General features: G+C 56.3%; 1 protein-coding gene across 5 annotated transcripts; it reads right to left on the reverse strand.

Moving 5' to 3' along the window:
- Nucleotides 1-374: 374 nt before the first annotated feature.
- BAHD1 (bromo adjacent homology domain containing 1) lies at nucleotides 375-24,833 on the reverse strand. Of its 5 annotated transcripts, none has more exons than XM_057543835.1 (7): nucleotides 24,790-24,833; nucleotides 7,739-9,181; nucleotides 5,595-5,977; nucleotides 4,452-4,611; nucleotides 3,974-4,050; nucleotides 3,131-3,231; nucleotides 375-2,649 (listed from the first exon to the last, which is right to left on the reverse strand). In XM_057543835.1, exons 2-7 carry the CDS (start codon nucleotides 9,165-9,167, stop codon nucleotides 2,460-2,462), a joined length of 2,340 nt encoding a protein of 779 aa, XP_057399818.1. In that variant the 5' UTR covers nucleotides 9,168-9,181; nucleotides 24,790-24,833; the 3' UTR covers nucleotides 375-2,459. The 5 variants fall into 5 exon arrangements, with proteins under 5 accessions (XP_057399818.1, XP_057399821.1, XP_057399819.1 ...); XM_057543838.1 differs by lacking the exon at nucleotides 24,790-24,833 and adding an exon at nucleotides 23,467-23,743; XM_057543836.1 differs by lacking the exon at nucleotides 24,790-24,833 and adding an exon at nucleotides 23,282-23,409 and having other exon boundaries at nucleotides 5,595-5,974.
- Between the last annotated feature and the right edge of the window lie 1,694 nt (nucleotides 24,834-26,527).

Below are 26,527 nucleotides of genomic sequence, written 5' to 3' on the forward strand. Positions count from 1 at the left end.
TCCAGGCGGTCTGAGCCCTCGGCCTCATGATGTAGCCTTCATTTCCTCAGCAAGGAGTGCATGTTGCAAGATACCAAGGCCCTTGAACAGTTTCTGCTGGCCAGTTCTCCAGGGGCATGATCCAAGGTGATGAGGCAGTATCTTTACCATGCAGCCACTTGGAGACCAGTTCCCAAGGATTTCACTCAGCCCACCACGATGGGAAGAAGTCACCTCCAAGTTCCCATTCCCTTTGTCTCCTCTCCTCCCGCTGTTTCCCCGCACATTCCTGTGCTTTTTGCTTACTGACCTCAGTGAGCCCCTGCACTGCAATGGTTAAGAGTGGTGAGCCCCTCTGCACCCACACACAAAAAGATGACACAACACACAGGAAATGGTCCTTTTCTAAATCAATACAATTTCTCAAATTTATTATTTTTTTTTCTTAAAGAAGTACTTCTAATCTCTGTCAAAAGGGAGGTGAGGAAAGGTCCTCCCTCCCTTGTAAACACTGAAATACAGATCTGAGAAACCAGGGTCGACACACACAAAAAGTGCATTTTACAAAATATCAACTAAAATATATTTTACATGAATTATGCTTCCATTGAAATTCTACCAGCTGCATTTTCAGGTTCGAAAAAATATTTCCACATCTAAGAGATTTCAAAAGCATTTAAGTTGTGGGCAGTAGACCCTGCCTCCTGGGAGACGAGGGGCCTGATCTCCTGCTGGGTGAGGCTGGGCTCCTTGGCAGCAAGGGCCCAGCGCCCTGGGAAAGAGCAGGCTCCAAGGCTGGGTCTCCAGAGCCGCCACGGCCCCACCCCACGGCCGCCCTGCCAACCTCTCTTACTGCCCCGCCCTCCTGGACTGATGATGCCTTCCTCCAAACAGCTTATTTAATACAAGGGGACCCAAGTTCCTTCCCTTCAGGTTTGGGGTTGGGCTTCCCATGTGTAAATTCACCTCTGAATGGTCCAGGCCTCACCCAGCCTAATAACCAATCAGGAGCAGCCATCTGCTCAGGGACAGCACAGGGCTGGGGGATCGCTGGGAGAGCCCTCAGGATTCGCTTCCACCTCCCGCCCAACTGTCCTCACCCAGTGCCACCTCCTCAGCCTGCAGGGTCTGTGTCTGCCCCTCCCTAGGGGAGGGGGGACCCAGTGCTGCCCTCCTTGGCTCCTGTCCCCAGGGTTGTGGCCTGTGGAATCACTCACGAGCATGTGCCCAGCGCCGGACCCAAGCCACACCCCCTCTCCCCACCAGGCTCCTCTTTGGTACAAATAGGAAAGAACCAGACTGCTCCAGCCGCCACACGGAGTGCCCCAGGGCCAGGGCCTAGTTCTGGCAAGGAGAGCAGGGGGCTGAGTCTCCTAATCTACTCTGGGGAGCAGCATGAGGTGAGGACAGGGCCCCTGGGCAACAGGAACAAACGGAAAATGCAGGTCCTTAGCTCCTGGAGTGAGTGGCTGCCGCTCAGCAGGTCTGTGGACTGATACAGTGTTGATTCTCGCTGGGGTGTGAATTAGTGCAATCTACAGAAGACGAGGGGACGAGGTGGCAGGGCAAGGGGAGCCACAGCACTCCTTTGGTTTGATTTCAGGTGGGTGTGGCTTGAAAAGTCGTGTGTGAAGTTCTGCAAGAGGTTTCCTAAACCTCCAAGTGTAAGGCAAGAGGAAAAGTCTTCAATAAATCAGGTAGCAATTTTCCTTGCCCCCTGCCCCCACCCCCTCCCAGCTCCCTTCTGCTCTCCCAGACATGACAAACCCCATGTTGATCAGTTAATTTCTGGGAGCCCAGACCTGCTGGGTGGCCTTCACCAGGAGGGGGACAGGAAGCTGACTCCCACAAGCCGGCCACACCCATGACTGTGAGGGCTGGTAACTTGTCCCAGCACCAGGGGCTGCTGCAGGGGCAAAGGAGGAATGCCAGAGAAAGGCCCCAAGTCCAGGAAGAGAAAGTCAATGCTCTGGGAGCCAGACTTTGGCTCCCTACGCCTCAAAGGAATGAGCTCGGAGCTGTGCTAGAATCTGGGAGAGCCTGGTCCCAGGCTAATGGGGAAGCAGCAGGTCACAGTGGGTGAGGTAAAGCTGGCTCCCACTCCCCCCTGAAGGGCCCAGGGGAGGATAAAGAAGGGCCTGGTTCCTGAAGGACCTTCCCCCAACCCCCCCAGGGGCCATGCCCCTGAGGCTTGGCCCAGCCTCAGGGAAGACTGCTTCTTCAGGAGCCTCTGTCCAGGGGACCACAAAAAGGCGCCCTGGGCCAAGCTGAGGGCTCTGATGCTTTTCTTATACCCTGGCCTCCCCTTCCCTCCCATGGGGCCCAAACCCATAGGGGCCCCTGCCCTCCCCCCACAAGAGAACCACAGGCCAGCCACCTCAGGCTCCTGTGGCCCCTTAACCAAGTGCTGTGCTTCAAGCAGTGCCCCCTGCCCTGAGCCCCACTTGCCCGTGGGCAGCCCCAGTGTGGGCGTGAGGAGGCTACTGAGGGTTCTTGAGGATGCGGCCATGGCGGAAGTCATAGACATGGCGGCAAAGAAACACCAGCTCAGGGTCCGTGTCCTCGGGCACTGTGCGGTGTGGCGGGGTGGAGTAGTCCGCAGAGGGGGGCACCAGTGCTGTCTTTCGGCTGGGGAGACCCTCGCCTCGACGCTTGGCCATGGCACAGAATCTGCAGTGACACACCATTCGCTGTCTTTACCACAGCTATCTTAGCAGGAAGACCAATTCCTTCCCCACCCTGCCCAGAGGGCTGGGACACCCCCTCCCACCTCCACAAGGGCAGGTGCTGCCTCCATCCCTGTCCTGGGGCCTATGCCCTCTCTGCCAACCATCTTCTCTGTCACTGGGGAACCACACCTACCGGGGCCTCCCTCCCAATCACCTGTCAATTCTCCTTGATTTTTTCTGAGAGCAGTACTGTAACCATCCCCGCCTCTGCAACTCTGCCCCAATCACTCTGCGTCAGAGGGGGAACAATTTTTCTTTTTTTTTTTTCCATAAAAATTAGATGATGGAAGCAGACTGTGGGAAGAAAGTTCTAGGAGGTCAGGCCCAGTGAGTCAGATCCCCTTGGGGATCACAGGCTGCCCCCAAATAGCCCTGGGAAGTCTGAAGGGAGAGGCTAGCCAGAGGTACAGGGCACCACCCACCTGCAGTACTCAGCAAAGGTCAACACGTAGCACTTCTCTTCAATGCAGGCCACACTATTCTGGTCCTGATGTCTCGATGCAAACACTTCATTCTGCAAAGGCTCAAGGGGAGGGAGGAGGAGGTTGGCTACCAGGGTGGGAAGCACCTAGCTCCAGGAGCAAGGCAGACATTAACCACTCTGCTGGGACTCCTGACCTGAGATAGACAACTCCAGCTAGTGCCCAGAAAGCTAGGGAGCTTCCCTGGAATTTCAGCCTAACTGCTCCGCATCAAGCAGCCCAAGGCATTCCTCCCAGGTCCTGTCCTACTCAGGAGCAGCCAAGTGCCTGCTCCAGCCTCTGACTAACATCAGCCTCCCGACCCCCACCCCAGCCCAGGGGAGGAGAGGGGAATTGGTGTGCATTCTCCCATTTAGATGAAAAGTCCCAGCGAGGGAAAAAAAAGTAACAGGGAGCCCAGACCGGGGGTGGAGCAACCCACACACACGGCTTGGTAGATACCAAGGGGTGTCAGTAGTCTTTTCTCCCCTCCCTCTCCTGCTGCAGACAGTAAAGGTGTGCAGCTCCACCTCCCCTTTCCTGTCGCCAGGAAGACACAACTACTTGCTCCCATTCTGGCACCCCTGCTCTTGGGGGCTCCCTTTCTGCCCCACCTTTCAAGACAAAGGTTACTATTCCCTTCAAAACATGAATTGGGGCAGTGTTGGGAAAAGAGGCTAAAACTCAGGCCTTTCCCCAGGTTCTCTGGTGTCCAAGGTGATGAGTCCAGGGACCTGGATGCCCAGGCTGCCACCCCATACCACGTTCTCAGTGCCCCAGCCTCCCCCCCGCCAGGCAGCTCACCTCGTGCATGCTGGGACTGCGGCCTCCCTGTAAGTGCTCTGGTCTGTAATACCACAAGAGGCTCATCATCAGCTCTCCTGGGGGGAAAGAGAAGCAATCAGGGCTTGAGCTGGCAACTCCAGAGTTACTCAGATAGGCAGGCGGGCTGGCCACCTGCCCTGGAGGCTCATCCAACTTCAAAGCCTAGGCCAATTCTGCAGGCTCCGGCCACCCCTATTCCCTGCCTTGGGCCAAGTCTGGCAATTCAGTGGCCTAGAATGCTGTCAGGTATGGAGGAAGGAGGAGGAAAAGGCACTGACAGGTGAGGCAGGGTGACAGGCGCCCAGGCCCCAATGGCTGGAAAGGTTAATGAGCTGATCCAACCCAAGCACAAGGCCGTCTGCAGCCCTGAGCACCAGACAGACGCTGGCTTAGTGGAAGGCAGACTCTGCCAAGGACGCAGGACACTAGTGCCAGGCCGAACTCTAGACAAGGGTACCTGATTCTGGGTTCTCCCAGAGGGCAGAGATCTTGGCCACATAAGGTGTGGACGTCTTTCGAGGGCCTGACTTGAGCAGGACAGTGTCCCGGACTCGGATCGTCTCTCCATGCCGCTCCACCGCCTGGTAGCTCTTTCGGATGGCTGGTTCCGGTTCATCCTGAGCAACAAACCAATGACACAAACAAGGTTTGTGGGGCCGCACTCAGCATGGGGAGGGAGTGACATCCTCTCTGTGCTCTCCTCAGGGCAGTCAAACCACTGAGGATGGGAGACTGCCAAAGTGGTTTGCACTCTGGCCCCTCCTCCCTGAACCTGGCTTTCAGGGGCAGGAAAGGGAATCCTCACCGTTGAAGAAAGGAAGAGAAATGGGAACAAGGGTAAGAAAGTGGCTCGAAACTTCTGGGGCTGCACTCTGACCACCACACCCACGACAGCCGGCTCTCGTGCTCCAAGCCCCCAGCACCGGGTAGGTCCTCAAGCTTCCTAATGGACAGTCATCTGGGTTTGACTCTTAAACCACCATGGTATAAGCGGCAAAGCCTTATCACGGGCAAATGACTTAATCTACTGCTAAGCCTGTTTCCTCGTCTGTGAAATGAGGGTAGTTCTAGGACCACGGGGTGTGTGTGTACCTCACGGGGCAGCAGTGACAATGAAAGCGGATAATGCATGTAAAGTGCTTAGCTCGGTTCTGGCACCTAAGAAGTGCTCAATACATTTCAGTCTACATTCTTTTCATCATCCCAGATGTTCCTGTATCACCAATTTTCTCTGCCTATCCCAATTTCCCCTATACATACTTATCCAAAAAGCCTCCAGGGAAGTCCTCCACTTTATAATCCAGGATGAGAGGTGAAGACACTTCAGGAGGCTTCCCTAAGTGTCGGTGACAGAGACGGCAGCCACCAGCTGTGACTGACTGTGCATTCCGTAACTCCCCAAGGCACAGGGCACACGATCAGTAGGGGCTGGGGGAGCAGGCCGGGCCAGTGTGATCAGTTCCTGGGGTACAACTGAGCTGGAACCCCTTGTCACTTCCCAGAGTGGCTAGAGCCAGGGGTTCCTGGGACCCAACTCACTGCAGGTCCTATGTCCATACCGCCACCCTCCCTTCTCCCCATCAGCTGAGCTGGCACTCACCAAGACATAGACGGCTTTCTCACAGGCAGCCCCAACGGGCACCCAGCCGTTAGTGCGGCGGCGGCGGCGGCGACGTGGGCGCGGGCGCTGGACGCGAGGCTGCTTGGGGTGGCTGGGCCTGCGGGCAGCCTTGCTCCGCGCAGTGTGCCTACAGCTGGAGCCCGTGCGCAGACCTGACTTGGAGCCGCTAGGAGGCTTGGCGCTCTGAGGGCACGCGCGAGCTACCGTCTGGGGCTCCGAGGTGGGTGTCTGAAGATGGGGGACAGGCTCTGCTGCAGGTGGCACGCTGGGCACAGGGCATCCCAAGAGGGGGTGGGCAGGTGAGGCAGGGTGGCCAGCTTCCGGGAGAGGAAATTCCAGCTGGCCCAGGGACCTGCAGCCTTCTGGGAAAAGGAGAGAAGGGGGTCAGGGAAGGTAAAGCAGGGAACCCCCGGCCCCTCTGTTTTCAGAGCCTGCTTCTTTTAATTCTAAGCGTGAACCCAAAGGCCACTGAGGTGGCAGGTGGGGTCAGAGGCTGTTAAGGTAGATGATCAGTGACAGGCCAAGGGTTTTTCTTGACCTTGGAAACTGGCCCACAGACACCTCCATCTCTTCTTCTAGCCTGAGAGAAGGGGAAGTAATGGGAATGGCATCTCTAAGCTCTGACTTAATCTTCCTTCTCTAAAGCTTCCACTGTACTTAGGAGCAGGGGATCTGGAGTGAGACCAGGATATGAGTCCCAGATCTGCCACTTACCAGCTGTGTGACTTCAGGCGAGTCACTTTACCTTTCTGTGCCTTGCAACAGAAGTAGTAGTTATGAGTATCATATAGTGTGTCCTAGGTGTTTTCCTATCAACGTATTAACTCTTCACATACTTACAACAACCCTATGAGGTAGGTACCATTACCCCCATTTTACAATTAAGGAAACTGAGACACAGGGTGGTTATTGGTTTGTCCCACAGTCACGTGGCTGAGGAAGTGGGGAGAACATTTCAGTCTGGCTCCAGAGTCTGTGCTCAATTAACATGCCATATGGCCTCCCATATATAAAGCACTAAGAACAAGCGCCTGGCACATGGTGCTTACTGGTGTCCCAGGGCAAGGGGCTAAGGGTCTTGGGTCCCACAGGTTAAGTGACTAGACTTAGAGAGTGGTACGGAAGAAAAAGAAAAGCCTAAAAAGAAGCTTGCTCTCATTTCTTAGAGCTCCAACTCATGCGAGAACCTGAAACAACCAGTCTGGTCAGAGTCAACCGGTCTATAAAGTTGTTTTATAGACCCCTTCAAGAAGGGCTGTGCAGGGGAGGGGAGAGCCCTGAGAAGGCCTGGCCCCTCACATCACCAGCAGCAGGGCAGACCTGCTGGCTAGCATGGCTCTGGTCACCTCATTTCCACCCAGGAGCCAGGAAGGGAGCCTGGAGAGGCATGTGAGGACACTCCTGCCAGTTTGGGGAAAGAGAGATCACTTAGGGGTGTCTCATCAACTACGGCACGAGACTCTCAGGTGTCTGGATCTTGCCAAGAAGGTAGACACCAAAGCCCAGGCCCTGATGGCAGCCTGTCTGTTCTCAAAGTGTGCCCACCTAGTCTGCACCTAGCAAGGTGATTCTAAGTCTGAGCATTACTTCTCCTTCAAGGCCTGTATGGCCAGGGACGAAGCTGTCCTATTGCAGCTGGTACCACCTACCAGGCCTGGTGCCCACCACCCCTCCCGTGAATGCTGAACTCGGTTGGCATGCAGATGGTCTGGGTTCCCGGGAAGTAAGGAATTCTAGCTTTCCTCGAGGAAAGCAGAAGGACATGGGAACAACTTGGCAAAAGTGCTAATTTCAGCATCTAACTTGCTACTCAGAGTCTAAGAATGGGCATCCCAGTGGAGAGGGAGGAGAGACACTCCCTGCCCACTTCACCACCACAATGCTACCTAACTGCCATGCTGAGAAACCTCCATAGACAGTGGGGACGGAGCAGGGCTGCTAAGAGCTAAACACAGGCCTCTTTCCTGGGAATCTCCTAGGCTGGGGGCACAAAACTAGAGGAATCCTCCCTTCTCAAAACCCCCGACTCTCCCACACGGTAGACAGATGCCAGTGCGCCCCACCCTCTTGGGACACTGCTTCTCAGAGACTCCCTGGTGTACCCCACCTCCAGGAAGGCATACCTGCTGCAAAAGGCATTTTGTAGGGGCAGCCGCCACAGGTAGTGCCAATGTGGGTAAGAGACGGGGGCAACATTTCACAGATGCTGTAGCCATTCACTCCAGTGTCCTCACTGGAGCAGTAGCGAGAACCCCACGGAGGGTGCTGGAAGTGGGTGCCCGCGGCGGGCACTGAGCTTGGGGCCAGGAGGAGCCCCGCGTTAGCTGCAGCCACTGGGGACAGCTTGCCCTCGGGGAGCACGGAGCAGGAGGAGTAGCCCCCACACCGCAGCCCGGCCTGGCTGCAGTACAGGTAGAAGCTGCCTAGCGCGGTGAGCTCAGGCCCACCACACAGGCCACTGTAGTCGGCGGGGTTGCCAGGCATCGGTAGCGGGGAGAGCTGGGGTGCAGGGAATGAGGGCTGGTGCAGTTCCTGCTTGGGGGCAGGTGACTCCTCGCCTGGGCGCCCGGGCTCCGGCTTCAAGGCTGCTTGCCCACCCATCAGCAGGGGCAGGTGAGGGCGCAGCCCCAAGGGGCTCTCCAGAGCCTCACTCAGGGGCTGGTAAGGTGGCTGGCTGGACGGCCCACGAGGGGTGGTAGACGGCCATGGCTCCTCGGGGTGTCCTTGCCAGCTGGGTGGGCCCGCAGCCTCCCCAGAGCCAGCCCCCTGCCGGGCCTTGGGATAGTTCTTGCCATTGACCTTGGCCCACTTTGGCCTCGGGGCCCTCAGTGCTGGTGGCTCAGTGGAGTGCCCATCTGCTTCTGGGTGGGCACGAGGCGGCCGCAGGGGTAGCTCCCGCTCCTGGCTCAGCTTTAGGAAGGCAGCTGCATTCAGGCTGGCCAGTCTCTTGGGAGCTGGATCACCATCTCGGCGGGCCCCTTCATCCGGTGCTGGCTCTGGGGACAGGTCCCGACTTCCTCCTCCGAGGTCCCCTAGCCGGGGCCGCTTCTTGGAGGAGGCCCAGCCTCCAGTGGCCCGGTCACGGTCCCGGCTGCGGTGGGGGTCTCCCCCTCGGCTGCGGCGGGTGCCCATCAGGCTGCTGGTCTCTTCCCGCTCCAGCAGCAGGTTATTGAGGGCCTCGGCGTTGAGGGAGGCCAGGCGCCGCTTGCGGGGCTGGGGGAGGCCAGTGTCCTCACTGGATGGGGCCGGGCTAGGGGGCTTGGGCAGGTCGGGGGGCAGCTCATCAGCCTCATCTGCGCTCCGTGGACCAGCCACATTCTCCAGGCGGGTCAGCAGCACTTTGCAGGCCTTGGGCTTCTCGGGAATTAATGGGCGCTTCCGCAGTGGGTAGTTCTTGCGGCGCCCTGTGAGGTGCCCCGGGCTCTCAGGAGGACCTGGCTCCACACCCTCTGCCCCCTGCTCCATACTGCTGCCCTCCATCTGCAGGGGCTCCTGGCGGCCCGTGGGGCCCGAACTCAGCATGGGAAGAGACTTCCTCCGAGTGTGTGTCATGGAGTACCTCCAAGCTGCAGGACATAAGGCAGGCAATGAGAGAAGCCTGCCCTGGCCTGCTTTCTCCCCCACTGCAGCCCATCCCACGTCCCCTGCAGTAACTCTGGCCTACCCTCACCCCAGCTCCAGCTTGGATGTTCCCGGGACCCCCCCTTCCAGAGTGCAAAGGTCTAGCGGGGTCAGGCTACCAGCAGCTGTGCAAGGACTGGCTGCCCCACTCTCCTCTGAATGAAGCCCCTGGGGACCCTATGGAGCAGTGCAAACCCCAGAGCTGGAAGACAGAAGAAGCTGGGGGCAAAGCTCTCGGTTGTCTCCACCTGTTCTTCTCCCACTAGATATTCATCGCAAGACAGGAGGAGACTGCCCTGAGGACACGGAGCCAGGATAGGGGCTTGGGCGGTGGGAGCCCGCCAATTCCTTCAAAGACATTATCAGCCCCCTCCCCCGTCTTGAGGCTTCTGAGATTGGCCACAGGAGGATAAGGAGATGGACAGTGAGGAGCTGAGATGAGGAACTGCCTGCTGGGCCGTGGAGGAGGCAAAGTCCAGCCTGTGAGGACACCTGCCTGGCACATACAGCAGGACAGCCATAACCTGGGTATTGCTGGAAAGCCCCCTCAGAGTGAAGGCCTGGCTGTGAGGAGCCTGTGGGGGGAGGTCTCAGCCAGCCCGTGGAGCCAGCCCCACCTTGGCTCAGATCCCAAACAGCTCAGTGCCAGTGCGTGGGGGAGGGATGTCAGTAAGGCTGGGGCCAGCATTCCCAGGTAGGAAACCCAGGGACCATACTCTAGACCTGTGGTACAGCTTCAAAGGCCCACCAGCCACTAAGAGCTGGGAAAAGAAAGTACCAAATAGAAGAACTAACTCAGGCGACAAACCCAGGCAGCCTTGTTAGTCCTGCCTTATTCCTCAGGACTCCCTCCTTGTAGGCAAGATGCCAGTCAGGGGGCAGGATGGGGGTGAGTCACAGGAAACCCAGAGCGCCCCAGACAGAAAATGCCCGCGACCAGGCATCATCCATCCCTTAACTTTGCTTAGCAGACACCCCCCCACCTCCAACATATCTGGGCCCCCCGGGTACCCCCCTAAATGAAAAGGGCAGCAGGCTGTGTGCAGGAAGCTGGCACAGCCCAGGCAATGGAGAGCTGAGGGGCAGGGTGGGGGGGACGGATACTGCCGCCATCGGTGGTCAGAGACTACTATGCTGTTCACTCCCTACCTACACCCCAACAAAGCAAGATGCTGCTGAGTAAGGTGTCAGACAGAGCTCTGCCCTCCCCAGCACTCTGCGACCCCTCCTGCCCAGCAAGCTTTTCAGCTTGATTTCTCCGCTGCTATTGTTATTCACACTCGCTCCACCAGAGGAGCTGGGAGCAGTCCCTGCAGGGCCAGGATTTAACCCTGAAAGTCCCAAGCCTGAGGACTCCCAGGGAATCCAGAGCCCTTCCAGGAGCTCCTGTGGCCTTGGGCCAGTGGCTGGGGTCACTGGGTGCCCTCTACCCTCTCTCCAGAGACATGCCACATGAGTTGAGAAAGAGTGCTCCAAAAACCAGGCTGAGGGCAGCGGGGGTGTCCCTCACCCCTGAGAAAGAACTTGGAAAACTGGAAAAGGGAGGCGGGGTGCCAGGCATTGCTCTGGCCACATGCGGGGACCTGCATACCCAGAGACCAGGCCTCAGGCAGGACAGAGAGTCACAGAGGCAAATCCATTCATTCCTGAAGCACAGACTGGAGTGCTCCTGAAAAACCCCAGGCATCTGCTAGGCTACCTAAGACTCTTTCTTTCTTCTAATCAGGGTGTCCACCCATCCCTGATTGCTCAGCACACTTATTAGCAATGCCTTTTTTCACCCTCAAAAGAATCCCAGTTGCTTATAACCCCAGGCCCTTCCCTCAAGGGCAGGGCACCCCTGTGCCAGAGGTGAGGGAGCAGGAACAAGGAGAAGCACATCTGTATTTCCTAGGGAAGCCTGCGCCCAGCCCTCCCCCACCCCCAAAGGGCCTGGAGAAGGAGGACAGTGCATAGACCACACAGCTGAGCAGGGGCCAAAGCCCCTCAGCAGGCCCCAAGTTACCAGATGAGTCAGACCTGGGAATGGCCGGTGGCCAAGGCTGAGGTCACCTGGGCTTATGGCCTTTAAGGACATGGACACCAAGCAGAGTAAGGAGGGGTGGATGGGAAAGAGAAAGCGAACACAGGGAGGTGTTTCCAAGCCTGGCCAATGAAGAGCTCTTAACGGACCATGGTCCTTGGTCTGCCCTCGCTTCCCCCCACCCTCAATTTGCTGATAGACTTGCTACATGGATGGATGGCCCAGGGATTCTGGGATACTTGGTCCCACTCAGTCTTTCCCTTGCAATGTGAAAAAGACTAGGAGGAAAGCCTTCCACTTTCGGGAGCCTGTCCCCAGAACCTGGGAATTTGTTCCTGGCAGAGTATCTCACTCTTTCACCTCCCTCTTAGTCCCTCAGGGACACCCACTGTCCCTGAGGCTGATGATCCCAGGAAGCTTCTAAATCACAGGGTGCAAGTCACATTTTCAAATCAAGCATATGGGCCTCCTGCTAGCCTCCCTTGAACTTGCCAAATCCTGTCACCCGCAGAACTCCTAGCTTTCACATGGTGCCTAAGGCAGCAACGTCACTCACACTCCTGAGGAGAGGCTGGGGACTCTGCTGCCTACTGCACTGCACTCCAGGCTGAAGAGAGTCAGTGAGTCATGCTTTGAAGCCAGATGGATGTGTGAGAACGTCGGCAGCAGCTTTTCCCTGGGGTGGGGCTGGGTGGAGGGGCGCCCAGCCTGCCAGGGCCCCTCCAACCTGCAGGGGTGGCCCAGCTCAATGGGGGAAGAAGATCCCGGGAAAGCAGGAGGCTTGGTTCCCATTCCAGCTCTGCTAACCATCCTGCTGTCCTGTCCCTCCCACTTACACACCAGCTCAACCAGGAACTTTCTACCACTACCAACAGACAAGGGTGCCTTGCTTCTCTCAGACTACCCTCCTCTTCTCTGGGAAGCCCTGTCCTCCCAGGGGCAGGTAGTTCAGGCACCCTCGGGAGAAGGTTCCTAGGAGGGACTCCCCAGGGCGTCTTAGAGCTCGCCTAGACCATGTCAAGCAAGCCCTCACTGAAGAAAACCAGTCTGAAGCACAGTGGCCGGCCGGTGGTCCTCCAAGCCAAAGACCCAATGAATCACAAGTTGAATCCAAAATCACAAGCCTGACCAGGGCTGGGAGAAGTCATCTCCACAGAAACAAAAAAGGAGGGAGGCCTTGTCTTTTGCCCTCAAGATGCAGCAGCACCTTATACGTAGCCCCCACGGCCCACCAGGGCAGGTGGAGGACACCCAAGGTACTGTGTGCAAGGGCAGTTCAAAGGCCTGGAGGAGATGGGCTGTGGGCACCAGAGGGGAAACGAGGGCAAGGGTGGGGGCCTGGATGAGCAGGTCGAGACCAGATCACTCCCCCAAGCAGAGGCTGCCCTGGGGCAGAAAGAGGCCCTCAGCCTTGGCCATGGCTCTCCCTAACTTACCCAGCTCTAGGCCACACCCACACCCCCATCCTTAGGGGTTCAGGACCCAGGGCTCTTCCCCACTGCTCTTCCTGAAACCTCTCTTACCCACTGCACTTGAAATTTTGCTTTTCAGGCTTTTTGGTTTATTTGTAGTGGGAGGGAGTACTTGGGGTGGGGGGGGCGGTCTTAGGTAAGAGCAGACCAGGTGGTCCCCTGGGTGAGGGTCAGGAAGGGCCCTGACCCAAGCCACCTCCCTCCAATTACACCTAGAGCCACACAGTGGGCACCGAGTAAGCAATGCCCACTTCTGCAATCTCTCTTGGAATAACCCCCTCCGCCATCCCTCAACGGAATAATACTTTTTCACGAACACTGAGTTTCTTGAATCTGCTATCAGAGAAGAAAAGCAGCAAGAGCACAAAGGCAAGCTCCTGTTCTTTTAAATTTAGTTGATGTTACTTCATGGAAAAACAGAGAGGTGAAGCTGCTGAAATTCTTGTGATAAAGCCAGATAAAGATGTGGCTGGTATCTTTTGAATCCCCCAGAGCTGGTAAAATGGAAACAACCAAAGCTTTAAGTCAGCCAGACCTGGACCCACCACTGGCCCTCATGAGCAACTTACCTAACTTTGCTGAACTTCAGATGCTTCATCTCAAAGAGACACATCAGAAAGAACTTTACTTAAGAGTGGTGGCGAGAATGACACTAGGGACCACGCAGGAGCCTAGCAGAGTAGGAACCGGGCAGGCCAACATCCTGGGGATCCCCCTCTTTCAGACCCACAGACAGAGGAAGGCAGCCTGCCCTCGGCCCTCGAATCCCCACATTAGGAGTCCAGAGCCACCGGGGGTGGTGAGAAATTTGAAAACGCAGCCTGTACCTGACCCCTGCTCTGCTACCGTTCCATTGAAAACGCCCGAGTGTCCACCCCGGGAAACGCAGCAGTGCCACCCCTATCCCACTCGGGACCCAGTATGGGGTGAACTCTGTGGGGCTCAGTTTACAATGCAGCGAAGAGGGCAGGGGCAGAAACTGTATCCCACAGACCCTGAATAACAGCTCCACGCCTCCAAGAAACAAGAAAGGCGAGATCTTCAGATGCCAAAGGCCCAGGGGATGGGGTCAGAGGGCACTCGCTCTGCCTGCTGCTGCCATCTGACTGCAGCTTCAGTGCAGGCTCCCAGAGAGAGCAGAAGCCTTGGCTCCAGCAGCTCAGAGCTCAAGCCCCAGGGTACTGCCCCGAAGAGAGGGCCTCCTTGGTGCCCATTCAGCCTCACTTGCTGTGGGTACTCAATTCACTCTGCAGTCAGGCTGGGATCCTACAAACACCTGGGCAGGAAGCACGGCGCCTGACCAAAGGGAACTGGCCTGACCCGTCTGGATGCGGCTTGTTTTATAGACTGCCCTCGGGTCGTGGCCATCTGAGAAGCTGGGCCTGCCTGCCCCGGAGGCACCAAGCCTATCTCTGGCCTGTTGACCACCTGCTCCTCACACTTCACACTGGGGGCTCCCAGGAGCCCAGAGAGGCAGGAGCAGCAGTGCGGGGGAAGGCCCACCCCCACCCCAGACAGGGTCCGGTGCGGCCACCAGCCCAGCCCCACAGCCGGGCCCTAACTCTGGCTACTCCTGTCCACGCTGAGCATCCCAGCAGGAGCGCCCAGACACACAGGCCCAGAGCTACACCTGAGCGTCCAGAACCTCCACGTACTGCTGGCTCTGGACACAAAGCCAGATATCACACCTCTTGGTAACTGTAAAAGAACATGAATCTCTGTGGGGAGGGAGGAGAGCTTTAACTCAGACTATGAAATGGACCTCTCCATTTTACATTAGAATTGCAATTAAGTACAGGAATATAGTAACAGTAGAGTCGGTGGAATCTCCTTCACCTTCTCACTGGAAACAGCCAGTCCCTAGTCTCAGGGCAAGGCCCTTCGTGCAGGTAGGGGACTGAGAGTGAGGGAGACAAGACTTACCCCTGGGACCCAGAAGTCAATATATACACACAGACCCCTGAGCGAGGACAGTGGGCAGAGAACACTGTATTTCAGGCATACCACAGTGCTCTGCTCTAAGAAACTCAGACCTGACAAATTAGAAGGTAATCACGTGCAATACAAAACTAGCCTGTAGAGGCTTTCTTTAAAGGCACATGTCCCTACTGAAAGCAACCTACCTTCCCCTAGCTTCTTCTCAGTGCCCAGCTCCTGTGTGCACGAGGCAGACCTCTAGGTGCAGGTGTCGGTCCAGCTAAGCCAGAGCACCCGCCGCTCACTCCCAGGCACACGGCACCTCTTGTGACCTTTGCTCATTCAGCCAACGTTTGCTGGCCCCTCGCCACAGCTCAGCAAGGCGAGACCCACACGGGGCTAGAAGCCACTTCGTGCCACTGCTAATCCGAAGTGGGCTTGGTCGATGGCTTGAACTTCTCTGAGCCTTGGTTTCCTTACCTACACAGCAGGGTTGTTATGAGGATCAAGTTAAATAAGAATGTGTGTCAAGTGCCTAGCAGAGTGCCTGGTATACAGCAGGTGCTCAACACAAGCTCATTCTTTCCCCATACATGTCAAGTATCAGGCTAAGTGCTGAAGAAAAATGCAAAGCAGACTGAGGAACTGGAGCTTGGGCTGGTAGGAAGACAGAGGACAAGACAGTGTGACAGGGCTGTGACTGAGGGCTCGGAGCTCGGTGCAGAGAGCTTGCCTCCATGGCAGCTTCCTAGAGGGCACATTTGAGACAGGACTTTCAGACTCTTGCTGAGGGTTCTACGGTCTACTTCTTGCCAGGTGTACTAAGCCCAATGGGAAATGGGCAGCACTTTAAGAAATGTGCTTCCTAAACATTTGGAAAGGGGGGGAGACAAATCCAACTTTCCCCAGACTCACCACCATTGGCTCCATACAGGATTACTCCAGGCTGGGGGACAGGGAGCGCCGCTCCCTCAGACCCTCCCACCCAGACTCCACAGTGCACAGACCAGGCCAGAAGCCAATCTCCTCCTGGAGCAGGACCCATTTGCTCCCGGCAGTTAAAGTGTGGAAAAAATAAAGCAGGAACAGGGACAGGGAACCTCAAGGCTCAGCAACAAGTCAACCAGGAGGAAAGCTCGCGTACTGATGCACCGTTCTTCAAAAAACACAACAGCTCACCAGCCTGCTCTGGGCACCTGCCCAGGAGTGGCAAAGGATATGTGCTGGTTCAACCACCAGGACACTCCAGGAACCAGTAACTTAGATTTCTAAGATGGCTTGCTGAGACTGGAGGTGCAATCTCTTGTCCTGAACACAAGAAACTGGCCAGCCAGGCCAACATGGGAGCTCTGCCCTTAGCCTCCCCAGCAAAGTGCCGACCTCCTGAATGAAACAGCCATGAGGAACAAGACCCAAGACCAGGGCTTTCCAATACTCCCCCAGCGTGAACAGAAACACAGGCAGCCAACCTGAATATCTCACGCCTAACCAATTAACTGTTTAGTAACACCCCCATTATGCAAGCTCTGCAGGGACAGGCGGGCTCTGCCTTCCTTACCAATAAATCTTATCCACAGGGCTTAGTAAGAGCTTATTGAACAAATGAAGATCTGGTGCCCACCTGCTCCATCCCATATAACATTTCCACCCTAGACTGATGGCACAACTTACAGCCCAGAGAAACTCTGACCTCCAAACTATCCCTCATCCCCAGGAGTCCACCTTGCCTCTTCAATATAATCCACAGTTGAACAGGCTACTTTAGGAATTCTCTCATATTACACAGCACAACCTTCTTCCACTACTGTCCTCTTTCTTCTCTCTCCCAACCTGCCCAGCTATCTCAGGAGAATATTCCTCTCGTTCCACTTACTTCTTACAGTCACCGTCACTCTCATTCATCCTTGCCACCCCCCACTCCCGGTGGCTGGTATCATCTCACCCTAACATGGAGAAAACAGAGGCACAGGGAGGCAGAAGAACTTGCCCACACTCCCACACCATCGAGGGCAGAGGTGGGGCGGCTGGTGTCAGTCCCCAAGCCCACGCCCCAAACCGCAACACAGGACGGCTGCTGAGTCACAGACCAACATTCGAGATCAACTTGCATGTGCAATTCTGCTTCTCTGTGCTGTTTTAATTATTGGCATTAACACATTATTAGTTTTTCCTGATTTTTCACCACAAAGGAATTGAAAAGGTACTACGATTAAAAGGCATCTGTATACTGGCCAGGGAACATAAACATAATTTTACAAACTGTTTCTACAGAAAAGTCTGCTCAAAGTTCCCAATATGCTCTTAGATGCACTTCTGAAACAAACCCATTTTATATCCTCGAAAGGGGTAAGGGCTACAAAGACGTGTTTTCTTGATTTTAACAGTCAATCCACGAAAGGAGTCTACAGACTTCCCCCCCACCCCATGCATCTAACCACATCTCGAATTAGATGAAATCTCCATCACGGACTGCAATGAAGACTGAAATTTGGTCATCACACTCCAAACAGCCATCTTAATATTTGAAGACATATTACCTGACCTCTTGGCTACCTCTTTGGGCCGAATAAGTCCAAGTCCTTCCCATTTTCTCTGACGATTATCTCTTACAGTCATTTCATCTGTTTTACAATTCTTTTCTACACTTCGTCCAAACTGCGTGAACCCCTTCAGGCACAGAGCAGGCAGGGGACACCCCTCACTACTGAGGAGGGCCTGCTGACCCTGACTACAGTGGACTCGTGATTCCATCTTCCATTCTGGCATACACGTCAGGATATCCTGGCGTCAAGCAACACCCTAATACCTTTGCTGTGATACCTGCAAAGATCCTCTAAAAGCTAATAATTCACCTCTAGGGAATTCCCTGACAGTCCAGTGGTTAGGACTTGGCGCTTTCACTGCTGAGCCCCGGGTTCAGTCCCTGGTAGGGCAACTAAGATCCCACAAGCTACAAGACACAGCCAAAAAAACAGTAATAATAATAATTCACCTCTAAACCACCTAGCTGGATGAGAATGTGATTAACAAACTGAATTTTCCCCAAACATTTAGACAGGCAGCTGCCGTTGGAGAAGGGCCATCCCTCTCCTCTGCAGGTAGGAAACTGAAAGAGCTGCATCTAAGGAGGGCTGGGGCTCAAACAGGCACTGAAGATGGAAGGGAAGTATGGGGTGGTCAGTACCACTCCAGGTGAGACCCTGGGGTCACAAGAGGCAGCACACCAGGTGTCTTAACACACCGGGTGTGTTAAAGCCCCCACCCCCATCCCGCAAACCTACTGGAAAAGAAACATAAGAAAAAAGATGTAGACCTCAAGTTTCTGCCTGGCATTGATCCTGTTAACTAAGATGAGTCACTTGTCATTTTTTCATTCAGGTAACTTGGTTATGGTGCCTCAGAAATAAGTTCCTATTTCAAACCTCAGAGAGGCTGAGACACAAACCCATTCTTTTATTCCTGGTGCCTGCAGAGGATCTTGAGGGCAATGTTATTATTATTGTTATTATTACTGGTGGGACGCTGAGACAGGTTAATAACCAACCATCTTTGCAGGTGTTTCCCACTGGGAAAAATGGAATCTGGATGAAAATGCTTCCCGGGACATCACACAAAGTCCTGGATGTGACTTTGCCCTGAGGCCTGCTCACTAAACCCACCACAGTCAGATCCCCAGCCGCTAGAGCAAGTTGCCTAGGGCAGGACACCAATCCCTCCACTGCAACCCCAGGGCCAGGCTAGTACTCAGCCACTCTGCAAAGCCAGCTCAGTGGAGCCAAGGGCACTTGTCTGGCCCTGAGCAGGTCGCCTGCAGCCTCAGCCTCACGGCCACTGCTGCTCCTCCTCCTCCCTATTAGCCGGTTTACTGCTCATTAGTGGCAGTACCAGGAGGTGAGCAGGGGAAACATAAAGGAGCTGAAATTCAAACCAGTCTATTTTACTCCAGTTAGGTGCCTCCCCTAAAAACAGGCAGGATTTCATCATCCAGGACCTCCCTATCCCCTTTTCCGGGGAGGTTGAAGCAGGCTGAAGGGTGTGGCGCTGCAGAATCTCAGGACCCCAGGTGCCAGGAGCCTATGCTTCTAATCATCACAGGCTCTTGACTACATGCTGTATTGTCCACCTTTTCAGGGTTAGCAGGCACTTCCAGCCATGAGGTGGCCCATCATGGCAAGGCCGGGGACCTGCAGAGCAGGAGTGCTGGGGCTGCCCTCCGTGTCAAAGCACACTCTTCTTGTCCCTCCAAAGTCCCCAGCACCATGGCAAGTTCACAAAGGAAGTGAGTCCTGCCAGACTATGCTAGCAAATTCCCATAAATACTCGGGCTGGGGTAGTACTGCTTATGTAAAATGCTTCCCCATTGAGAGATGCTGCTTTATTTACATTCTTCACAACCCATTCATAAAAAGGAGGCCCTTTAATGTTGGGGCTGTTCGTATAATGCTCCATAAACCCAGCAGCTTCAACTGGCGGCCTTAGTTCAACACAGGCAACTTCTCAACTCCGGAGACTTTTTCCCCTTAAGCTTTTTTTTTCTCTTTAATGACACCTTGCGACAGGGCGCTGAGCCCAGATGTTGCCGGAGCAAGGCCAAGAGGAGTAAGAACAGATAAAATGAAAACACACAAGTCCTCCTGAATGCTGGGACAGAGGTGGGGAGGAATGAAAATAAAGAAATCGAAAATCCCCACAGAACTCCAATGTGAACTATGTATGTTGGGAGGTTTAATCCCTTCCAGGTTTACTGAAACTTCCCTTATGGATGTCAAAATGCTCCCCAACTTACACCTCTGTGTACCAGAGACAGTGTGGAGGGGATTTTTTTTTTTTTTAACCCCAAAGGAAAAGATAGAAAAAGGCTCTTTTTGGCTTTTAATCTGCATTGTGGCTGAATAAAAAAAGCAGAAATTTTCTCTGCTTCTTTGTAAAAGTGTTCCAGGGGCTGCTAGATCCAAGAGGGGCACAATCTGCTTAGAGTGGAGAAACTCAGACCATCCTCAGAAAAGAGAGGAAGAGCCGTGTTCCAGGACACACAGCACAAACAGCCCAAGCAGCTGAGAAGAGAGGCCAGGAGATGCATTCTGAGGTAACCTGTCTCCTGCTACTGTAGAAGCAAGGAGGAGAGAAGTGGTGCGGATTTTTTTTTTTTAATTGACGGGGGAGCGGTCTGCATTGCCATGGCAACTGTGAGGGGTGGCATTCCTGCTTGGAAGGGAAATGCTGGTCCATTAATCATCAAACTGGGGCACAAAAGGGAGGTTTGGGGGAAAGGGGATGGATGCGGAATTTATTTTTTCAATGTCTAGACTCAAACCAGTCACCAGTCCTCTCTCCCATTTCTCCCATGGCCCAGGGTTGGTGGTAAACAAAAACGGAAGTTCCAAGAGAGCCGGGATCATAAGCTGTCCTTTCTGATGGGTCCAGTGTGGGACTGATGGTGCCTCCCATATCAGCAATGCCTCTATAAACAACTCCTCCAACATCAGTCCCCAAAGCCCTGTCCACACGCCAGACCCAGGAATCTTCCTTTTCTGTTCTCAGAACCGTGTTTTCTCCCCCATTTATACCCAGGACTGAGAAGAGATAAAACATATGGATTCATTTAGCATGGACAACAAGGAAAATTGCATAAGAGCAGCAAAGCCGGGTAGCGAGAACGGCCTGGTAAGGTAGGAGGAAAACAGGATTACAGTCCTTTTCCAATTCATGTCTATATGGTATCAGGTGAGCAATCCACAGGACAGACTCTTCACCAGCTGGAATATCAGAAGCAATCATTTGCTCCCCATGCTAAAGCACCCCAAACACACCCTATGTATATGCCTTAGGAAAGGTCAGAAACCACCAAGGACTCCTATACTAGCATTTCTAGGGAAACAGAAGGGAAGGTTTCCCTTCCGCTCCCACTCAACTAAGCAGCCAACTGCATTTATTCATTCAATAAAAACGATGTGCACAGCACTATACCAGAAATCCTAGAATACTCACACACACACAAAGGTTTAATACTCACACTGTCCTTGTCCTTAAGAAACTTCCAACTGACAAAAGCACTCAAGAAGACACCATGTTATAAAATCCAGGGTCACAATCTCAGAGGCAAGCAACGCTGGCCTGGAGTGGTCTGAGATGAAGGATGAGAGTAGGGTTCAGGCAGGAGAAGAAGAAGGCAAGGGGCTCCTAACTGGGGACAACTGGCGAAATCAGCAGGAGCAAAGATGCAGGGAGATAAACATACATAGCGCAGCATGGCTAGGGGAGAGCCTTAAGGGACACTGTCTAGGATGAGACTGCAGGAAGAGGGGAGTCACTGCAAGTTTGTGGGTAGGGGAGTGACATGGGGAAAGGAGTGCTTTACAAAGAATGATCTAGCAGCTGTGTACAGAATGGATCAGAAGGGCCAGAGGAAGCAGGAGGGACAGGGAGGTCATGACAACAACATAGGCCTGACATGGGAACAGCAGGGCAACAGAAAGGAAGAAAGGGAGGGAGATATAAAAAAGAAACTCTTCACTGGCTAAACTCTCCAGAGCAAACCCTCTTCAACACTTGATCTGACTGACATGAGTCTCCTGCCAGGTAAGAGCCTGTCAAAGAGGGAATCATTGTTTTGGCCATTCTCCTTTAGGTTCTGGTGGCCAGACAGGTCACCCCCTTCTGACTGCCACCAAAAGAAATCACATACATACTGGAGAGCCCCTCAGGAGACACAAAGACCTTGAGATGCTGCATCATCCTCTGGATCTTAGACATACAATTAAATTCTCTCAGAAAAAACTTTAGTCTCCTGCATGAGGTAACACCTCCCTTTCCCACAAGGCTCAACTCCACCCAGGCTGGGGTCTAGACCCTATTGGGGAGGGGGATGGAGGGTGGCCATGAATTAACTCCATGCTCAGACTAAGCAAGGGTGACAGGCGGTTTTCCCAAGGAGGGATTACAGTCAACCACAGCTGGAAACAGCTCATAACCAAAACCTTCCTGGGGTGGGACCCAGATTTTAGCAAATATCTACATTCTAAACACCCTAAGTCTCCCTGTTTTTGTGGTCCCAATTCTAAAATTAAGTATGGGATCACAGGAGAGGGCACAGGAGCTCTGAGTGGGTTTTTACATATGCAAAAACAGCATCCAGCTTAGAACTAGTAACTGGTGGGGTCAGAGGCACTCATGGCTTAAGCCACTGGTTCCCAAATGTCCTCTGCTTGGCCAAGGACAGTGGTGTTCCTCCAGGACATGTGGTCTCTATGGGGCCCTTTTCTCCTTTTTGCAGAAGGCATGGGGGTGGAAAAGGTGGGAGGAAAGTCTCTCAGGTGATAGAAAGAGAACCTTTTTTATTTAATAATTAAATTCCTGCCTGGGTTTATAAACTCAGCTTCTCATTTCTCTATGTGAGTACCTTCTTTCGCTAAAGAAAAGTGCTGAAGGCAGTTATCCATGGATTGCTGGAGCACTTCTGGGAGGTATTTCCTAGTCCCCAGTCCAACTGGTCTTCTGCCCTCTTAAGACTAGTGACAATGGGCGACTGGGAGACGTCCCAGGTGAGATTAACCCTCTGCCTGTGGACAGAGTCTTCTTGCTGAAACCCCTCAGTCCTGGTAGGCTCTAGAGCTGCTCACCGGACTCTCTCCTGGTGAGTCCAGCAACCCGGTCGCCACCGACCAGGCCCACCATGTGCACACCCCCACCTCTGCCCCACTGGGTCGACCCCACTCTTCCCAGAACAGCGAGGTGATCCGAGACTGCAGCCGTGAACCAGTGCCGCAGCTCCTCCCGGCGGTCGTCCCGGCCCCCGCAATCCCTAGGGCAGAGTCCGGCCCGGTCGCCCTCCCCTCGGGGTGGGTGGCTCGGACCCGCTCCCCTCCCCGACGCCACCACCTGCGCCCGCTCCGGCGCCGCCTTTGTCCGGCGCTTCGCCGCCAAGCGGGCCCCTCGGGCCCGACCTGACCCGGCCCCCAGCCCTAGAGGAGAGGCGACGAGGCGGGCAGGGCTAGGCCCGGCCGCGAGCACTGGGTCCCGCTGTCACTTAGAGGCGGTCTGACAACTTCGATCCCCCCGCCCCACCTCGGACTCGGCCGCTGCTCCGCACGGTCCCCGCCGGGCCTCCCGCGGCCCACACTCGCTTCTCGAACCGGTTCCCTTCCCTTTTCGGCGCCTCCCTTCCTTCCAGTCCGATCGGGTCCGGTCTACACTACCCCCCGCCCCGGCGTGGCCCCCATCCCCTGCCCCCCATCCAGCAATAACCGGTCAGCTCCCTGCGCGGGAGGGCGCCCCCCACCCTGTGCTGGCGATCCCGCGGCGCCGCCCCCAGCCGCGGCCCCTTGCCTCGGGGACCGCGATGGGGGGAGGGGGCACGGGGGGGCGGGGGCCTCGCCGCCCGCGCACTCGGAGGCGAGCCGGCTCTGCCTCGGCGGAGAAACGACCGGCGCCCTCCCGCCCTCCGCCACCCGGGACGCCCGCGCCGCCGCCGCCCGGCCAAGCTGCCACCCTGCGGCCCCCACCCACCCCGCCCCCGGCCTGCGAAGCGGGCGGCCCCCGGGGGCTGTCACCTCGAGGCGCTCCGCACTCCCCGATGGCGGGACCGTGGCGCTGGACCCGGGGGAGAGGCGGCACGAGCGAGCGGGCGGCCGCACCTGCTTCGCGTCGTCCGTCCGTTCGTCCGTCCCTTCCCGGGCTGGCGGGGGCGGCGGCGCGGCGCGCTCGGTGGGGCGCGCTGACGGGCGACCGGTCCTCTCCCCTTCACTCGTCTGCCTCCCTCGCTCGCTCCCTCCCGCTCGCTCGCCCCTTCCCCCCTCCTCGACCGCGGCCCCTAGCTCACCGGGACGGCGGCGCGGACGGCGCGGCTCTGGGCTCCCGCAGGCCCCGGCCGGGCTGGAATCCGGCGGCTGGAACCCCCCGGGGGCGCTCAATTCCCGGGCTCCACGCTGCTGCGTCAGCGCCTCCTCCTGGGGGCCGGGGCCGGGCGGGCGGAGCGGGGGCCGCGGCCGGGCGGGGCCGTCGGGGGGGCGGGCGCGCCTGGCCGGGGCGGGCGGACGGCGGGGGCCGGACGGGCGGGGCAGGCAGCCGGACGGGCGGGCGGCGGGCGGCGGGGGCCGGGCTCCGGGATCCGCTACGCCGCTCGCGGTTCCCCCACAAACTCCCCGAGAGCGGAGCCTCCGCCGCCCTCCTTCCTGCTTCCTCGTCCCCAGCCAATCAGCAGCGCGCCCCTCGGCCAGCTCCGCCAATCAGCCGCCCCGCCCTGCGCTGGCCCCGCCAGCCAATCCGGCCCTCCGCTCCCCCTCCCGGTCTCCAACCAATCAGAACCGTGGGTCGGTCGTCCCAACGCAGGGGGCAGCACGAGGCGGCCGCGGGAGGCGGTGCGGGGAGTGGTGGGGCCTGGGGGGAGGGGTACGGTGCCAAGGGTGGTGGAGGGGGCGGTTTTCTTTGCCGGCTTCTTGGATTTTCTCCTCGTCTCCAGAACATGAGCCCGTATCCCATGGTGACCCGACCCTGGAGCCCCAATCCCCTAGCTGCTACCCGCCCCCCCCCCCCGAGAAATCTAATCTCACCCCCGCCCTGGCCGTCACCTCTCTACATCCCTCGTCCCCCTTCTCCTCTCCAGCACCCAGTGGAGAGAACTGCGAGCCAAGGAACACCCCCACGCTCGCCAGCGGCTCCTGCCCCCAGGGCAAGGCTTCGGGAAGACCAGCCGAAAATCAAGCGAGGACAACCCCCCTTTCCTGCAGAAAGGGCCCCAGACTCCAACGAAAGGGCCCCGACTGCTGAGAAGCCCCTCCCGCCCTTGCCTCATCTTTCCGACTTCCCTGCCTGCCACGTCTCCTTTCCTTTCAAGCAAGGTCGGTCCTGGCTCGGTAACCCCTCACCCGCATCTCTTTTTCCTCTTTCTCCCCTTCACCTACCGCCCCCCACTCCAGCTCCTAATTCACCCTTCTCAGAAGCAGAGTGTGGAACCCTCATCCATTTCCAGCCGACAGCAGAGCCTGGTCTGTGAGTCCTTGACACCCACACACCCTCTTCCACCACCGCGGGGAACATCAGAGCTCTCCGGGGGAGGGAGGAGGGGGTGGGCAGCCTGACAGCCCAGGCTGGACTCCCTCTCTCGCGTCCCCAAGCCAGGATGGGACCAAGTGTGGACACTTACCTGGCTTCCCCCTAGTCACCGAATGCTGTGGCTCCGTCTCACACCCACAGTCTCACACCCACAGACGTGCCTTTCCAAGCCCGAGCACGCTCGCGGGGTCAGCGGGGTGGGTGGGCACAGCAGGCTGAGGTCACACGGAGGTGTGGGAGGTCCCTGTGAGGTGCGGGAAGGGGCTGTGTCTTGGGCACCTTGTATCGCCAGAGCCGGCAAAGGGCTTCACTTCAACAAGCACTGGATGCGCACATAGTAGGTTCTTGAGAAATGCTGAGTCCACCCTAGAACAAAGCCTCATTCCCAATTCAGGCGGGGGAGGGGAGCTTTGGGAAGTAAAAGGAGGAGCGGCAAAAAGGGTAGTGTCAAGTCACCAGAGCCTGGGAGCAGCCCAGGGAGGGGCTGAGTGGAGGAACACCTCTGGCAGAGAGAAGCACCCCCAGTGCTGGGGCTGCCTAGGCAAGAGGAGAAACCCAGCCTTGGAGTGTGGCTGAGGGACTCCTCCTGCACCACACATAATGCCTAGCCTTTCCTAGACCTTGAGACTCAGCACTTTAAGAAAATCAGGGCTGCCAGCCCCTATGGCTGGGAAATAGAACCCTAAAAGACAGTTTGCCATCTGCCTCTGGAGCTGTCAGTGGGGCCCAGACAGTCTTAGCTGTGTTGGGGGACATGTTTAAAGGAGAGGGCCACCCAGGAGGGTGTGAATGGAAGCTGAAAACTAAGACTGTGGCACAGCAACTTCTCAAAGGGCCAGGTTCTCCTAAGACAACTGCCCCTACTTCTCCCACCTCCCACCCTTAGGGAAAGCAAAATCCCCGAACCTATAAAAGAACACTAAAGGATTTCTCCCCTCCCTGAGCCTCCCAGGACAAAGATTCCTGGCAGTACCCCACCACCATCAGGCCAGCCCTACCCCCACCTCACGAAGTACCCCCTCCACCTGTCTGTCCTGTGAGCTGATGTCCCCCACCCCTCATCAAGAGACTGGTGGTAGAGGGTAACAGCAGAGGTGGCTGCTGGTGCTGAGCCATGCCATCTGGCAGACTAGAGCCAAGGCAGAAGAGGGGAAGGGGCCCCTGTCAGCAGACCAGCCTACGGTGACCTTGGCTTCATGCCCACTAATGGGCAGGGATTGAGGCCAAGAGGGTCAGAAAAGAAATGTACCTAGTCACAGGAAAAGGAGACCCAAAGGGCAGGAAGCCTATGCTCGGCCTAGGAAGTGGTTGCAGGGTGAGGTTGGAGGACTGGACTTCTCCGCAGCATCCAGGAGTGAAGATCCAATGGCCCTAGGCTGGGGAAGTGGGGAAAGAGTTGTCTTTATTTGGGGCCCCGGTGGGAGGAAAAAAAGGGAACATTGATTGGAGAGAAGGCGGAGTGGTCATGAGAGCCCATTCCAGCCTACCCAGCCTGCCCAGCCTGCCCAGCAGCTGGAGGAATTCTACTCTCAGAGCCTCCCCCATGTGGGTGGCTGTCTCCTTTGCCCCAGGAAGCTCTCACTATGGTTTGGAGACAGAGGCTGGCTGAAGGCACTTGATGTTCCTCCTATGCCAGCCCACTGATCTACCTCTGTTCCCCAACCATTTTGTCAGTGCTGGTCAACGAGCCAGCAAAGAGACCAGGGGCTGCACACCCTGCCTGTTCCCCAAGGGACCTTTTGGTCTCTCTTCTTCACCCCACTTCCGGGGACCTCTTCACCTGGGCTTCCTTCCTTTCCAGTCCAGAGCCGTTTCCAGGTGTGGAAGGG

Source organism: Balaenoptera acutorostrata, chromosome 3 (genome assembly GCF_949987535.1).
Source record: "Balaenoptera acutorostrata chromosome 3, mBalAcu1.1, whole genome shotgun sequence".
Classification (NCBI taxonomy): Eukaryota; Metazoa; Chordata; class Mammalia; order Artiodactyla; family Balaenopteridae; genus Balaenoptera; species Balaenoptera acutorostrata.

Bases quoted from the DNA above. Each gene is read 5' to 3' on its own strand.
- BAHD1 (XM_057543835.1), bottom strand. From the start codon at position 9,167: ATGACACACACTCGGAGGAAGTCTCTTCCCATGCTGAGTTCGGGCCCC. The intron at 5,978-7,738 runs GTATGCCTTCCT...TCCTTTTCCCAG, and splicing joins CAAAATGCCTTTTGCAGCAG to AAGGCTGCAGGTCCCTGGGC. The intron at 2,650-3,130 runs GTGGGTGGTGCC...GTGTCACTGCAG, and splicing joins ACCTTTGCTGAGTACTGCAG to ATTCTGTGCCATGGCCAAGC.